This window comes from Thalassophryne amazonica, chromosome 15 (genome assembly GCF_902500255.1).
Source record: "Thalassophryne amazonica chromosome 15, fThaAma1.1, whole genome shotgun sequence".
Lineage (NCBI taxonomy): Eukaryota > Metazoa > Chordata > Actinopteri > Batrachoidiformes > Batrachoididae > Thalassophryne > Thalassophryne amazonica.
Window position 1 is genome coordinate 85988843 of NC_047117.1, and position 17020 is coordinate 86005862.

The following is a 17020-nucleotide window of genomic DNA, read 5'->3' on the forward strand; positions in this document are numbered from 1 at the left end:
ACACTCTGATGGACAAAATATGTAAATACACAATTTCCAACAGCCAGTGTGTTTGTCTGCATTATTTATTCTGTAAAATAGAAGTTTTCATAAACAAAAATGACACTGACAACTTTGTTTGTGAAAAGTTCACATCAGTCAGTGTTATTGGTCAACCAACCAATATATCTCACATGCATGCTTTTCACCGTTAGATTGTGACACTGAATTTTTTTTTTTGCACTCCTAAAGGTGACTGGCATTTCTGGAAGTACGCTGCACAGTAAATGGGTTAGGACTAAGGGTTTAACTTTTCTGACATGCACAAAAAAAACTTTGGAAATTTGAACAATGCTTCCACTTCCATGCTGTGGCATTGCACACTTCCAGATGTCTTGTGCAGCAGCAGAATTTCGATATGGTCCAGTTCCACAATATTACGTATGTTCCGTACTGTGCAGAACACATCTGTGAAAGTGAGAAGCTGGATTAAAAATTGTGCCAAATCAATGATAATCTAATTGTACATCATTTGTGTGATTTTTGAATTTTTGTAAACAAATACATTATAGGAAGAATGGTAGTATCCTGAAGGTATTTAAGTGCGCGCGCGCGCACACACACACACACACACACACACACACACTACGTAAGAAGGCAGGGCGAAGGATTTCCGATGTCGGCTGCGGAAGGATACGCTCCTGCCGCCCTTACGTGTCGGGTTGAATTGTACTGGCGGAGTGATCTATGCTTGTGAAGTCGATGTGAATCCGCAGTCAAGGAGGAGGGGGGAAAAACATGGCGACTTCACAGCATGAGGGGCACGAAAATCAGCTCGATCTACTCATCAGAGCCGGTAAGGCGCAGCTACGTGTAGATAATCTCCAGTCGGGACTTCAACTAAACGATTGTCGTGTGTGTTTAAACACCCCCTTTGTGTTTCGGGCCGCTTTGTGGCATGCCGAAGTAATGGAGGGCAATCAGGAAGTGATCACCGTGGTAGCAAAACCTGCATGGCGATGCTACGCGATTTATTCAGAGCTGCTTTTAAAAAGACAGACTGTTCCTGCTCTCTCCAGTCTGCACGTGTATTTTATAACTTGCACGGCGTGACTTTTGCATGTGGTATCTGCTGTTTTTGGGCGCCGGATCGCTTTCGAATCGTTTGGAGCTCGCTGCTGCAGAACCAGGAAGTGTGTGTGTGTGTGTGTGTGAGAGAGAGAGAGATGTTTGTCTTTCTTTGCCACGCTGTCTCAGCTCCACGCACATGTGGCTTTATTTTATTTTATTTTTTTTCAACCACCATTCATCTTCGGCTGACTGAGATCTGGTCTTTCACCTCCGATTGTGTTGGGTTTTGTTTTTACGACAACTTTGTGCAGAAAAAAAAATCCTCACACCGCCTTCGGTTATTATAATAACTGTCTTCCAGAGTCTGATTGTTTTTAAGCTGTTTGCTGGTGTGAATGTTTTCATCTGTGTTGCTTCCTCTGCTTCTGTAATTGTTTCGAGCGCAGCTTCAGTCTCACACACCTGTAAACAACCCACTTAGTGTAAAATAACTCTGTATTAAATGTTTGCGTTCAGGCTCTACGTGTGAAGAAACGCTGTTTTGATATAATTTATATGTAATTTTTTTTTTAAGAGAGTATTGTCTAAATTCGATGGCGGAAGCATTGTTTATGTCAGAGGGCGGAGTCTGTCTCTGACACATTTCTCTGAGCGTTCACATTACGTCATGACGTCGCCTTAGCTGTCGTCGGATTTCAGAGGGGGCGGAGTGTTAATGGGTGAGGGAGCCAATAGCGAGAGAGGCGGGCGTTGAGTGACAAGCGGATTTGTGTGTTCCTTCGAAGAGAACTGGAGGGAAAGGATGGAGAGTGTAAACACGGAAGTCATCACAGGCGGCACTACTTCTTGTCGGACTTGCTGCTATTCTTGGCGCCTTAAAACAGTTTAGCGGTGGTTTATAAAAATCAAGTTTTGCTTCATTATCCTCAAATAATGTACCACTTTTTTCTTACTACAGAATCATTTTGCACACCTGTTTTAAAAATTTAATTTAGAGCATTTTCTTGTGTAGGTGAAGCTGAGCTGCTGCTTTTGCCCCTCATGGCTCTTTGTAATAATGCATTTGGAGTTGAAAACACAATCTGCGTGAATGGGAGAGTCTAAAGATAGTCTCTTTCTTTCCAGCACTCGCAGCCTGTGTGAGAGAGCCAAACATGGGCAGCACAGGGTGTAAAGTGTTCTCGTCTTTCCCACCAGTGATTGACAACAGCAGCAGGTGCTGCAGGGATCCTCCATAGGGTTCCTCCACGGAGTCCCGCGTGGGCCACGCACCGTTTCCATAACAACAGACTGAAGTCCATTCATGATTTAAAAGACAATATTGGATAATTTCACATTTGAGTCCAAGATACAGAGTTGGAGTTAGTGTGTTGCATTTCTAGTAATCGTTGTTCATAGATTGTAACTTGACACTATCAAATTAAAAAGACCTTATTGTACAGCTTGTTAAATGGGATTCGGGATGTTTGAAGTTTATAGATCATTCTAATGATGCCCACATGGGGTCTGAGAGTAGAAGATACAAGTATATGATACAAGCATGAAGCAAGTTCCAGAGTAGCATCCATGAAAGTAAAATTACTGTTGCTTCATTGTAACCACAATATGTTATTCTGGTATGAAAATACAGTTAAATGTTACAGGTTTAACTGAACAGAATAAATAACTAATCTGTCAACAGTTACCATAAAAGTGAAGAGCAGTAGCTGTGTATCACAACTCGGGTCGAGTGACGCTACAAAAATTGGTGAGATCACATCATGCACAGTCTTAGCTAGATATTTTTAGTTTTGTATTATCTTTACTATTAAATGGAGAGATTTGCATTTCCCATGAAATGGTTAGAAAAGTGGTTAATGCACTTGGTTTCAGTGCGGAAGGTTCTCAGTTCAAACCCACGCCTGCTGTATTTCTTCATGTAATTTGGAGTTGCATCAGGAAGGGCATCAGGCTTAAAACATGTGCCAAATCAACATGCATATCCACCTTTGATCTGCTGTGCCAACCTTGAGTGGGTGGGGTGGGGGGACAAGCGAGCAGCTGAAAGGGTTGACAGTGGTGTAATGTAACAGCTATGCTACAGTCATGTCCATAAGGTTTTTTGGACAATGCCTCTGTGCACCACCAAGATGATGATGAAGTGAAATAAAAAAGATCTGCTTGTCAGGTTTACTTTTAGCTTTAATTAAAGGGATTTAATGCAAATGTAGCGTTAAGCACCAAAAGTAATCGGACAGACTAAATATTATTTTATTTTATTTTTTTATTTATTTTTTACAACAATTCACTTTTAGATAGCTTTCTTTAGAAATGTCAGGGGATGGATACATGAACATTTTTGAGTCACTTAATGTCTTGGACATTTTTTTCCATCACTCGCTAAGAAATGTAAACAGCACTGTAAATCTGTATGCAGTACACAGTTCTCAAAATCTGAGAGACCATGTAAGGTTGACACAAGTGATGGAAGCCAAAAAGACACTCTGAAGGAGTTGTAGTCTTCTCTGGCTGGGCTTGAAGAGACTGTGCCTCAACTAACTTTAATCTGTTACATCACCAGTTACATGGCTTCATGGGGTGGAACAGAAGGATTTTTTCCAAAAAGATGTCACGTTTCAGCTACAGTTTTCCAGAAGGAGAGACTCGAGACTGGTTTTCAATGTTTGGAAATCGGCGATGCAGGACTTTACATCATTGTACTGTCAGCAGAGGGCGCCAAATACTTTCATTTTGTATTTGTTAAAATGGGATCAGAAGTTATGCTTTTTTGTTGCATTTCTCTCTAGGAAATTTATTTATTTTTAAACTGGGTTTACTGATGTGTTGCTTCAACAGTGACTCTTAACAGTTTTCAAGGATTCTCCTCAATATGAACCAAACTATTTTCTATTTTGTTTCGTTTCAGTGGAAGCTTCTGTCCATGGCAGCAGTGCACACTGCTCTGACAAGACCATTGAGGCTGCAGAAGCTTTGCTACACATGGATTCTCCATCAAGCCTCAGAGAAGATCAAAGTCCGGGTATTGCACACAGAGAGACGTGTTTCCAACTTGGATGCACTGATAATTGTGTATTTGCGTGTCTTGAGTTGCTGCGTGTTTCCACCTTCTCCTGCCACTTTCATATATGGCTATCCATTTTCATGGTTTGTGTGTCAGTGATGGGTGTTCTTCATTTGACTTTCACTGTAACAGAGTAACTCCATATAAACTGACACTATAGTCCTGCAGTAAGGTCATATAACCTTGTATTGTAAATATGCCCTGTATTGCAGTTTTTGCAGTTTGTATCTGAGTCTTTCTTACCTGTGTCTGTCTTTTAGGCAACATGTTTCTAATGTCTTGGATGTTAAAAAAAAATAACATCAATTGGACTGGTTGAAAGGATATTATTCCTTCCTTTTTTCCCGTATAAACTATAACACAGCACAATCTCTCTCATTCACAACCTCTTAATGTCTAATTTCTGTATAAATCAACCAGCCATATTAACCTTGAAATAAGACACCCCCTCCCACCGCACATTTATTTATTTTTGTTAAAGCCCTGTCTTTTTTTTAAGTACCTTTTCGAAGACTAAATCTTGTTTTTATAAGGGAAACAATAATTTGTAAATGCTGGTTATTGTGGTGACTTTATTAAAGTTGTGTGGCTAGATAATTGTGAAAATGCAGTATTTTTCTGATATTTTGAGAAAAAAAATTCATGTTTAATGTGCGCATTATTTTCGTAATTCCATCAGTCTTTCGCAGACTGCTAGTTAAAATGAGTCTGTGGGCTAAAAATGCTCGGTATTGTCGTCTTCTTTCTAAATAAATGAACATACCAGCAGTGTTGTGGAGAAACATTGTAATGATTAATGCACAAGCTGATGAATGCATGTCTCATGCAATGTCATCTCTATTTCACTCCACATTCTAGAAGCGTTTGTCCCACCGTGTGTATCGACACCAGACTTTCTCCATGCCGCCATGCGCCCTGACATGATCGGAGAGACAGAGGTGGAGATCTCAACAGAGGACTATTGTGAGGATGACGACGAGGACATGGTTACGTTACTGGAGGAGCCGGTGCCAGAACCAGTCAGAAAGAGGAAAGGTAACATGAAACGTCTCCAGTCACAGCAGTGTGTCGAGGGCGGTCATTGACTGTCACCATCATCTGTTTAAAAAGTGAGGAAATGTATTTGGTCAAAAATGAAATGTAAACTTCCTTTTTTTTTGTGGGGTCAGACTCTGGAAGAAAGAAGGAGAAACGCATTTCTAAAATGTCAGCAAGCTCCATAATCTTATCTCAAGACAATCTACAAACTGAAAACAAATTTGGATTTGATAGTCACATTTTAAGGTGAAACCACAAAGCTGTTCATGAGTCTCTGTGATGTAGATAGGAATTGCCATAATTTATTTATTTATTTATTTTTTTAATTAGCAGAGAAAATTAATTTTAAGTTGTGTTTTATCAGTATCAGGACACATGGTGTGGCATCTTTTACGGTGCATCCAGAAAGTATCTACAGCGCTTCACTTTTTCCACATTTTATGTTGGAGCCTTATTGCAAAATGGAGTAAATTCATTTTTTTCCTTCAAAATTGTACTCACACCACCATGACAACTTGTTTTTTTTTTTTTTTTTTTTTTTTTGGAAAAGTTATTTAAAATAAGAGTAAGAAATCACGTGTATATAAGTATTCACATCCTTTGTTGATGCACCTTTGGCAGCATTTGCAGCATCAAGTCTTGGTGCACCCATCTTTGGCCAGTTTTGCCCATTCCTCTTGCCCATTCTTTGTCCTGTACCTTTTACTAAGGAGTGGCTTCCGTCTGGCCACTCTACCATACAGGCCTGATTGGTGGATCGCTGCAGAGATGGTTGTCCTTCGAGAAGGTTCTCCTCTGTCCTCAGAGGAATGCAGGAGCTCTGACAGAGTAACCATTGGGTTCTTGGTCACCTCCCTGACTAAGGACCTTCTGACCCAATCGCTCACTTTTTGATGAGAGTCCAGCTCTAGGAAGAGTCCTGGTCAATCCAAACGCCTTCCATTTATTGTTAATTGAGGCCACTGTGCTCATTGGGACCTTCAAAGCAGCAGAAATGTTTCTGTGCCCTTCCCCAGATTTGTGCCTTGAAACAGTCCTGTCTGAGGTCTACAGACAATTCCTTTGACTTCATGCTTGGTTTGTGCTCTGACATGCAGTGACAACTGTGGGACCTTATATGTAGACAGGTGTGTCTTTCCAAATCTTGTCCAATCAACTGAATTTACCCCAGGTGGACTCCAGTTAAGTTGTAGAAACATCTCGAGGATGATCAGTGGAAACAGGATGTACCTGAGCTTAGTTTTGAGCTTTGTGGCAAAGGATGTGATTTCTTAGATTTTTATTTTTAATAATTTTGCAAAAAAAAAAAAAATCTTTTCACAATGTCATTATGGGGTATTGTGTGTAGAATTTTAGAAACAAAAACATTTCATCCATTTTGGAATAAGGCTGTATTAAAGAAAAAAAAAAGGAAAAAGGGGAGTGCTGTGAATACTTTGCAGATGCACCGTATAAATAACACAAATCTTACAGCTTGTCAAAAAAACTTTTGTCTCAGATTTCACACAAAACAAGATGTTTCTGAGACTTTCACTTAAGATTTATTTATTTTTTTTAACCTAAAAACACATCCTCGTCTTACTGAAATGTGACTCAGGTGATTGTGTAGATCAGATATTTAGACTTCAAACTGGACAAATACACTTGGTAAGGTTTTTGTTGGCGTTGTGACATAGGACTGGATGAGTTGATATGCACGATATTTGATGACGCATCTTAAGTTGGTAGAGCCCTTGGATACCGGTATTTAAGGGGCATAGATACTTCTCTCTGGGTTCTAGGGGTTACTGGATTTAAACGATTATCAAACATTATGAATAATATAAACTGAACTGTTTTATTTAACACCAGAAAACACTGTCCAGTGATTGACTTTATTGGTGTTTAAACTCTGCTCCAAACATCTGTGATCTCATATTTGTTTCTCTTGTAGCCGGACGGAAGCCAAAGATGCATCAGTCACCTGCTGGCAGTGTTTCACCAGAACTCACTATCAAGAAGAAATCAAGAAACGGAAAAGGTATCTGACAGTGCTAACGTTACAGAGCACGACTTAATTCTTTCTCGGTGTTCATTGTTGACTTCCTGCATCCATCAAAACAAAGACCTGATGGCACTGTTTTAATTTGGTTTCTAGCAGGGAGCACCACCTACCTGTGGGAGTTCCTGCTGGAACTTTTGCAGGACAAGAACACTTGTCCCAGATACATCAAGTGGACCCAGAGGGAGAAAGGCATCTTTAAACTGGTGGACTCCAAAGCCGTGTCCAAACTGTGGGGCAAACACAAGAACAAGCCCGACATGAACTATGAAACCATGGGACGAGCACTCAGGTGAAAACACACAATGTGTTTATTCAAATCTGTTTCTACCGTATTTAAAATGTATTCTAACATTTCTGTGAATCAGCAGCATAGTTCTGATAATCTGTCCTCAGGTATTACTACCAACGTGGAATACTCGCTAAAGTCGAGGGGCAGAGGCTGGTTTACCAGTTCAAAGACATGCCCAAAAACATCGTCATTATTGACGACGACAAGGCGGACATGTCTTCCCCCACTGATCTCATCAGCTCAGAGACTGCCGCGTCCTACGAGCGTGTGCCGCCACCTTCAGATATGCTGATCCTGGAGTCTGAGCCACCTCCCTCAAAGAAACCCAACATCCTGCGAGGCGGTGGGAACAGAAGCAGCGGCATCCACACGTCTGTGGCAGCGGGCGGCAAGATGACACCAGGAGGGGACGTGGCGGTGACAGCAGGCGTCCCGAGGATGGTGGCTGTTTCTACGGCAGCAGACGGGACACAGAATCAGCAATCTCCAACAACCATCATCCCAAACTCCACTGCAGCAAGGTTAGAGTCCTGCACGGTGCTGTGATCAGCAACGTCGGCTATGTTACCGCCATTAAAACGCTTGACACATTTTTACTGAGCATATTGAGTGAGGCTCTTTTGGCTCAACTGTAACCTCGGTGCTAACTGTCCATCCTTCCTGTCTCTCTGTGTACAGGACAGTCCGGGTTGCTATGCAGGTGCCTGTAGTCATGGCAACACCAGTGGGTCAGAAAATCTCAACAGTTGCCGTTCAGCCGGCAGCAGGAACACCGGTCACCGGCGGCCACACTGCCCTTCTTACCAACGCTTCTCCAATCGGAGCAGCGGCAGGAAGCGCCACTTCCCAGCAGAAGGTGTGTCACTGTGAAAACTGGGATTTTTTTTTTTTTTTTTTTAACTCCATGAGTTTACATTTGTTGTGTCACTTGGTGCCTAATCTAACTGTTTATATGGGTTTTTTCCCCCGGTGCAGGTTGTAATCCAGACCATCCCCACTATGGTGCCAGCTACAGCTGAGAATGGGGACAAGATCACTGTCCAGCTGGCCAAGATCATCACCATCCCAGCCCACCAGTTAGCTCATTGCCAGCTCCAAACCGCCAGAGGTACGACAAAAAACGCAGACAGGGTATCTCAACCGGGTATCAGCCTCCTCGGAAGTCCCCTGACGGTCCGGGCGCTGGCACCTGTCGGCGTTGGACCAGGAGCGCACGTGATGAGACTCGGTGTGCCAACACAGGCGCCTCAGCAGACTCTCGTGGTCTCACAGCCGGGAAGTCTCGGGAGTGGAACAGGGGTGGTGACGGTAACATCAGCCAATCAGACGTTGACGGCGCAGCCCCGTATCATCAGCGGCATCATTAACGGCTCCGAGTTGGTGATGGGAGGGTCGGCAACCGGAGGAGTCACGTTGGAAAAGCTGAAACCTGCAGGGGTCCAGGTCCAAATTGTGCAGGTGCCTGGCATGGTTCAGCCGAACCCCAAAACCGTTCACAAAGTGGAAACGGAGCCAGTGGACGCCGAGGTCGTCATCAAACTGGAAAAGAACGAAGTCGCCTGTGACGCAGACACCGTCTGAGCTTCCCTGTGCTGCATGACATGCACACACGTCTGCCAGCACAGTTTCCCACCATGCCGTGTTGAAGTATTGCCCCTCTCTGAGAGTTGGGGTTCATCTGTGCATTTCTGAATCCATTCTTAAACATAACCAGCAGAAGACTTTAGAGACTCCGAGATGTTTTTAGCCTGAAACTTGTTGTCATGTTTTCTAATTCTCAGTGCAGACACCTGAACAGCAGAAGGGCCGTGGAAAGACCCCAGATTGTCCACTCGGGATCCACAGCCGGATTATAAAGGGATTTATTTTGGGAACGTAAAGGGACCAACCTTGATCACTACAATTTTTATTTTATTTTTTTCCCCTCTCCGAAATGGGTCAGCAAGAAAACAAGCAGCTGTAAAGTCATGAACATGGAAACACTACAAAACGAGGCGAGTTGGATCCGAACCATGAGCTGTGAGTGGCGCAGCAGCGGACAACATGGCATTCTGCTGTTGTACGCGTCACTCGTTTCTAATGATTTTACCTCGGAGGAAACCAGCAGGCAGTTTTTTACTGCAAAACTCGTGCACTTGGTGCTATGTGAGTCTGGGAGCTGAGGGAAGCTCCAACTAAGAAAAAACAAAACAAAAAAACACAAACTGTTTGTGTTTGTACATATTTATATATAAATAAACTGATGCAGTTTACAGAGCTGAATTAACAAAACAGCCTTAGATTTTACTTTTATTTTTTCCTTGTATTGCCTAAGTACTAACCTGAAGTTTTTTTTGTTGTTGTTTTGATACTTTGTACCAAAAACAGTATTACATGAATTTGGAGAACTCGTATGTTTGTTCTGCCAGGCTGATGTTTGTTCCAGAGGAACCGTCCCAGTCATTTCCACGTTTGAATGCAAAATCAGGAAGTATTACACACGTCAGATTATTGACATCCACAAGGCTTCGGTTATTCTTTAAAAAAAAAAATGTGTGTGTGTGTGTGTGTATATATATATATATATATATATATATATATATATATATATATATATATAATATACACACACACACAGGTGAACCCCATTAACTCGAACAAGTTGGGGTCCACAAAATCGGACTGCGAGCTAATGAGGTTGACCCAAAAAACTTAAAATCAGCTTACCATGCCATATTACAATAGTTTGAACCATTTGAGGCGTGATTCCTTCCTGGATGGTGATGATTTCTTCATCTGTAGTGGGTACGGGAATAACTTTTGGTCCAATCTGAACCGGTGGGAAGAAATTAAAGAGGAAGGTTCCATCCAAAAACTTTGACTTGTCCGCACATCCATCATCGCTGACATGCAGCAGCCCGAAGAGGAAGAAGAAATCGTCCACATTGATGATCCCTCTCAAAACTACTCAAATCAAAACTGACTTTAATACAGTAGTCTTAATTTTCAGAGTCCAGTCCACAAATCGACCGTGAGTAAAGCCGAAATACGACTAACGCGAGTTAGCAAGGTTTACGTGTGTGTGTTCTTATGGTTTTATTCATCATTGGAAGTGTGTGCACAGATGCACAAGTTTAACATTTTCATGTTACAAAAAGTTTTAAGAAAAAAAAAATCTGTAAATGACTATTTTACGTGTCTGTAAGTTGATTTTAATGATGTGCCGGATAAAAGTGATTTTTAACTTTGCTTTCTCAGTTATATGTGTAGAAAATGTTTTCCTGTTAACTTGACGTGTGTAATACTGCTGGATTTTACATCCAAACTTCAAAATGTCCCGAGTGGTTCAAGCAAACACTGACATTGTACATGTTTTTCTTGCAGTGTGTCCCTCCTGTGTCTTGGAAAATCATGAGATTTAGGAATGTTTTGACTTCTGTTATTTGTTGTTTCTTCATTTTTATTAACAGTTTGTCGGAACTCTTACGTGGTCACTTTGCGTGCAGATGCAATGAAGTGTGTGCGTGCTGCCATCAAGATTTGTTTTTTTAATCCAAACAAGAGTGGGGTTACATTTAAGTTCACACCCTGAAGGAAAATCAATAAGGAATTATTTCAGTTAGTGGAAGAGTGTTGGACATAGGTCATATTGTGAGAGGTCATTGTTATTTTTAAAATGGTGTCAGTTTGCCACTTTAGATTTGATCCAGCTTCTGTATATTATTTTTAACTAAAGAGGGACTTTCGAAAGATGCGTTCAGACTGAACTGTTTGTATATTCAACATTTGAAGTATATTCTATTTTGTTGTACTCTTGTTTCAAAGTGTATTACAGTAGATTTTACTGAAATATAAAGATGTTTCAAAGTTGAAATGTCCTTTTTAGTAATTCACAAGTTTTTAACATAGAATGGTGTGTGTGTGTGTCACTTCTGCAAGCCATTACATCAGAGTTTGTGTGATTGAAGGCGACAAGTCAAAAAGTGATAAAGAGCTCTTGGCAGAGCCTGCATTCATGGTAAGTATCCACCAGGTGGAAGTATTGCTCCATTTCAAGAACCTTGAGTATATTCTGCTGTGGGACTCCACCAATGAGGACCAACCTGCTGTTTATATGTGTAGATTATATTGATAGATGCCCATGTTTTGGTGAGCCTTTCTGATTTACATTACAATATTTAAACAGTATTGTTTTATGATGTCAGAAAAGTCTGACAGGGCATTGTCTTTCTAACTCTTTCAGATTGCTCATGTAACTGGTGGGGGGGGGGGGGTGGGTGATGACCTGATGTGGTGTAACAAACTTAAGTTATACCCTCTGTCAGGACTGCTCCGATTTGAAGCAGACTAACCTGTTTTATACCCCAGGTCGGTCGTGGGATGTACAAGTCAAGTGTTTAACCTATCTGCTACACTCGGGTAAAACATGGGTGTGTCTTTGGTCTCCTCCAGGCATTGGGGTCCTCAACACTTAGGTACCTGTGTGCTAGATCCTGTACATTGGGAATGTGTCACATGGCCAAAGTGTCATAGCTGATGTTCTCTTACAACGGAAATGATACTCTTCATGTTTGTCACCCTAAGTAATCGCTCATTTTGCTCAGTCAATGCAGAGGTGTGAACTACAGGCACTATATTTTGGCCGTTCATTAATCTGGTCTGTTAAACCAGGTTGATTCTGACTGTGGAACTTAAATGTTGGTTGCTCTGAATTGGGCTCGAGAGGTGGATCATTGAGCTCTGATCCAAAGTGATGCGATCACAGGTTAGCAATTAGAAACAAAGATCACACGATCAGATGTGCACATTCCAGATCTAATGACTGTCCTCCAATATTAGTATTTTTGTGGAGAGCCAGATTAGGATTTGGTGGGCAAAGGTGTACTTTCAGGTTTGATAGTCTGCTGGAGTCCACTACGGACTGGAATATGTCTGGAGGTTTGGTATAATATGTGCTTTCAAGGTTAATTTCACCCATCTGAGAGTCACATGACTTGAGTGCATGCAGATTGTCATTCTCCTGAGTTTGCATCCCAAGAAGGATTTGAACCTTTGCATCTGTATGTATGTGATACTTAATGGACAGGTGAATGAGGTTGAATGTCTGCATCAGTTTTCCAAGATCACTTTGCCACGCAGGGGCTTCCTCCCTGAAAGTCTCGGTGACTGGAACAGATCACGGTGACAGCTGTAAAATTGTTGACTGGGTTCAAATGAAATTCATCTTTTTTCTGGTATTTGGGACACAGGCGTTCTACTCAGGCTACACGTTGTGCAAACAGATTGTATTGTTCCATTGATGCCTAGATTAAATATTTTTGTGCATAGGAGAGCAAGCATGAAAGCAGACATTTAAGGTGTGCAGTAACCACACAGTTGAAGAGTTCAGTAAAAGTTAAACGTGCAGGTGTGTAAATGCAGAACGCAGTCTTTTTTTTTTTTTGAACATTACCAATCCAAATTCTCTCCGGTTCCTGTGGTGATGGTATAGACTTCATGATTCTGATGTCCCAGCATCTTGTGTGCGTCATCTGTCAAAAGGATCAGGTCTGGGAGCGCGCAGCCTGTTGCAGTGCATCAATTCCCACTTTCTGGAAGAACTTGTTTGTAATATATGGGCATCCCTTTGGACTATTCCAGTTGTTGGAGTTTGCACCTGCAACATGGTGGTTGGTATTCTCACCTCATAGTAAAATCCAAGGTTTGATTCTACCAAAAGGTCTTAAAAGCAGAGGACACATAGACATGTATGTCACTAGAGATCAGTGAACGTGTCAGTATTGCTGCATTTACACATACGATGACAGATCACAAATGCCACGAAATATACATTCTTGGCCGCTGATCACAAATGTGATGATTGGGGCAGAGGCATCAGGTGTCCTCAGGAACTGTTGCAACCTGTTACCACGTGTTATGATTAAGGGCACGTATTGCTGGCGAATTATCGGGAACCATTGCGCATGGTCAATAATAATCTTCCGCGCTATTGTGAGTAACAATCGTTACATTCTGTCACATTGTGGATCAGGCGAATTGTCCCCCCCCCATATTCATCCTACCGTCAGCTGTTGAACAGTTCGCTCCAGATTGCTCCTCAAAATCCAGATGAATCCACAGCAGAAGAACTTGTGATTGCACGCTTAGTTGGACTCTATGCCATGGAATGCACAGAAAGGAGGAGGAGACTGAGAGTGTCAGATGTTTGGCTGCACGCGGTTCTCTGACTCAGACTCATTCTCTCGAACATCAGGCACAACAGTGGGTGGAACACCTGCAGGAGAGCGCTAAGGAGCATTGGAGTGAGCCTACTTGGCATCACTGTCCTTGCGGTGCAGCAGGGTTTAATTGTGCGCATGTGAGAGAAGTTATTCGTAGTGGCTAGTAGTGAAATGTGCGTTACAATTTGTAACAGCGCATGACAGTATGGGCTCCAGGAACCACGACGAATGCTGTCACACTTTATTGAGGATCGACACGCTCAGGTGTGAACTCCGAAACATGAGCCAAAATGAGGGTGGTGCGTGACATTGGAAGAGTTTTGACAGCCAAAAACATGCTCCAGTGTTAAGAAATCTATTCAGATGCATTAAGTCACGTTAAGAATGTCAGGAATGTGCCATGAATGACAGAAAAATGACATTCGTAACGCGTCCTGCCTATGGGTAAACGCAGCACAAGTTTAGCACTTTAACTTTAAACGGACATCTAACTGGCTGGGTCCAGGACGTCATAGAAAATCTGGGTCTCCTTCCTCTATGCCAGTCACAAACCCGGACAGTCTGACTCCTCACTCATCTTCTCAAGTGTTACATTTCAGGGAATCCATTGGTTCTTCAAACTTAACATTTTCTGCAAAGCCAAGGTTGGGAAACCTTTCCTCACCAACCAAGGCTTCTATTCTCCACAAACTGACCCAACACACTGTTCAAACACATACTGGTCACAACAAAAGCCTGAAAGGATTACAGGTGAACCCCGTTAATTTGCGTGAGTTGGGGTCTACAAAATCAGGCTGCAGGTCCGATGAGGTTCACCATAAAAACAAATCAGCTCACCTTCCCATATAGTAGAGAAGCTTGAATCTTCTACTGGACTGGGTTGCTTGACGCAAGGACATTTCACTTCAAATCGCAGAAGCTTTCTCAGCTAAAATCCTTGGCTCTGGTGACTTCTCGTGACTCTGAAGAGTCAAGACAGAAGTCAGAAAAGATACTTTATAACCTGTTTTTATTCATTTGAACTTGTATTGCACAATCTTGAATGTGATGCTGTGACATTATAACAGAGAACATTTGAACTTCAGCAAAAAAAAAAAGGTGAACAACCTTGCTACACACCTATCTAGCCAAGTCACCTGTTGCTAAATGGAGCATTCAGAAACTGCATTCAGTGGGTTTTTTGCTCTATGAAGGGGGGGCATGAACCCCCCATGCTGTATCTGCACCTGAGATAGGTAGGTGTGTGTGTGTGTATGTATATGTGTATATAGATTACACATACAGTGAGGAAAATAAGTATTTGAACACTTACCAACCAGCAAGAATTCTGGCTCTCACAGACCTGTTAATTTCTTTAAGAAGCCTTCTTATTCTGCACTCTTTACCTGTATTAATTGCACCTGTTTAAACTTGTTACCTGTATAAAAGACACCTGTTCACACACTCAATCACACTCCAACCTGTCCACCATAACCAAGACCAAAGAGCTGTCTAAGGACACCAGGGACAAAACTGTAGACCTGCACAAGGCTGGGATGAACTACAGGACAACAGGCAAGCAGCTTGGTAGAAGACAACAGTTGTTATGATTATTTATTAGAAAGTGGAAGAAACACTAGATGACTGTCAATCTCCCTCGGTCTGGGATTCCATGCAAGATCTCACTTTGTGGAGTAAGGATGATTCTGAGAAAGCTCAGAACTACACAGGAGGACCTGGTCAATGACCTGAAGACAGCTGGGACCACAGTCACAAAGATTACACTAGTATCACATGATGCTGTCATGGTTTAAAATCCTGCAGAGCAGCAAGGTCCCCCTGCTCAAGACAGCACATGTCCAGGCCCGTTTGAAGTTCACCAGTGACCATCTGGATGATCCAGAGGAGGCATGGGAGAAGGTCATGTGGTCAGATGAGACCAGAATAGAGGTTTTTGAAATCAACTCCACTTACCACCGTGGTTGGCTCTCACTGCGGTATTGTATCACTTCCTGTTCCGGAGCACAGCGGTGTTTTTCTGTATCTGTTAGCTGTTTAATCTGCGCAGTTAGATTGATCTAGTTATCTAGATTACGATTTGTTTCCCAGTGTAATCTTCACGTGACTTAACTAAAGCACTCCTTCTGCTGAATCACCTCTAAATTATTTACACATTATTCACTTTGCGTGTTTTTAGGAATCCGCTAGCTTAGCGCAGCTACTAGCTCTTAGCCGATTTAGCATGGTGGTTTCTCCTGTCTCTCCTGCACTTTTCTGCTCTGGGTGTGAAATGTTTAGTTATTCCTCGGCCTCCTTTAGCAGTAACGGTACTTGTAATAAGTGTAGCTTATTCATAGTTTTGGAGGCCAGGCTGGGCGAATTGGAGACTCGGCTCCGCACCGTGGAAAATTCTACAGCTAGCCAGGCCCCTGTAGTCGGTGCGGACCAAGGTAGCTTAGCCGCCGTTAGTTCCCCTCTGGCAGATCCCGAGCAGCCGGGAAAGCAGGCCGACTGGGTGACTGTGAGGAGGAAGCGTAGTTCTAAACAGAAGCCAACCCGTTCACATTTTTAACCGTTTTTCCCCACTCGACGACACACCCGCCGAGGATCAAACTCTGGTTATTGGCGACTCTGTTTTGAGAAATGTGAAGTTAGCGACACCAGCAACCATAGTCATTTGTCTTCCGGGGGCCAGAGCAGGCGACATTGAAGGAAATTTGAAACTGCTGGCTAAGGCTAAACGTAAATTTGGTAAAATTGTAATTCACGTCGGCAGTAATGACACCCGGTTACGCCAATCGGCGGTCACTAAAATTAACATTAAATCGGTGTGTAACTTTGCAAAAACAATGTCGGACTCTGTAGTTTTCTCTGGGCCCCTCCCCAATCGGACCGGGAGTGACATGTTTAGCTGCATGTTCTCCTTGAATTGCTGGCTGTCTGAGTGGTGTCCAAAAAATGAGGTGGGCTTCATAGATAATTGGCAAAGCTTCTGGGGAAAACCTGGTCTTGTTAGGAGAGACGGCATCCATCCCACTTTGGATGGAGCAGCTCCCATTTCTAGAAATCTGGCCAATTTTCTTAAATCCTCCAAACCGTGACTATCCAGGGTTGGGACCAGGAAGCAGAGTTGTACTCTTACACACCTCTCTGCAGCTACTCTCCCCCTGCCATCCCCTCATTACCCCATCCCCGTAGAGACGGTGCCTGCTCCCAGACCACCAATAACCAGCAAAAATCTATTTAAGCATAAAAATTCAAAAAGAAAAAATAATATAGCACCTTCAACTGCACCACAGACTAAAACAGTTAAATGTGGTCTATTAAACATTAGGTCTCTCTCTTCTAAGTCCCTGTTG

At 42.5% G+C, this 17020-nt stretch overlaps 1 protein-coding gene across 5 annotated transcripts in view; it reads left to right on the forward strand.

Annotated features, from left to right (window-relative positions):
* The window catches only part of elf2b (E74-like factor 2b (ets domain transcription factor)), a 30429-nt gene extending 20759 nt beyond the window's left edge, over positions 1-9670 (forward strand). For 2 of the 5 annotated variants that reach the window (XM_034187467.1, XM_034187468.1), the window contains exons 4-10: positions 3956-4069; positions 4970-5146; positions 7083-7169; positions 7287-7482; positions 7587-8003; positions 8161-8338; positions 8458-9670. In XM_034187467.1, coding sequence (XP_034043358.1) covers positions 3956-4069; positions 4970-5146; positions 7083-7169; positions 7287-7482; positions 7587-8003; positions 8161-8338; positions 8458-9063 — 1775 coding nt within the window. In that variant the 3' untranslated portion in view covers positions 9064-9670. Of the gene's footprint in view, positions 1-706; positions 836-3955; positions 4070-4969; positions 5147-7082; positions 7170-7286; positions 7483-7586; positions 8004-8160; positions 8339-8457 lie in introns of those variants that run through there. The other 3 variants (XM_034187470.1, XM_034187471.1, XM_034187469.1) reach the window with 3 other exon arrangements.
* The last annotated feature ends 7350 nt before the right edge of the window (positions 9671-17020 follow it).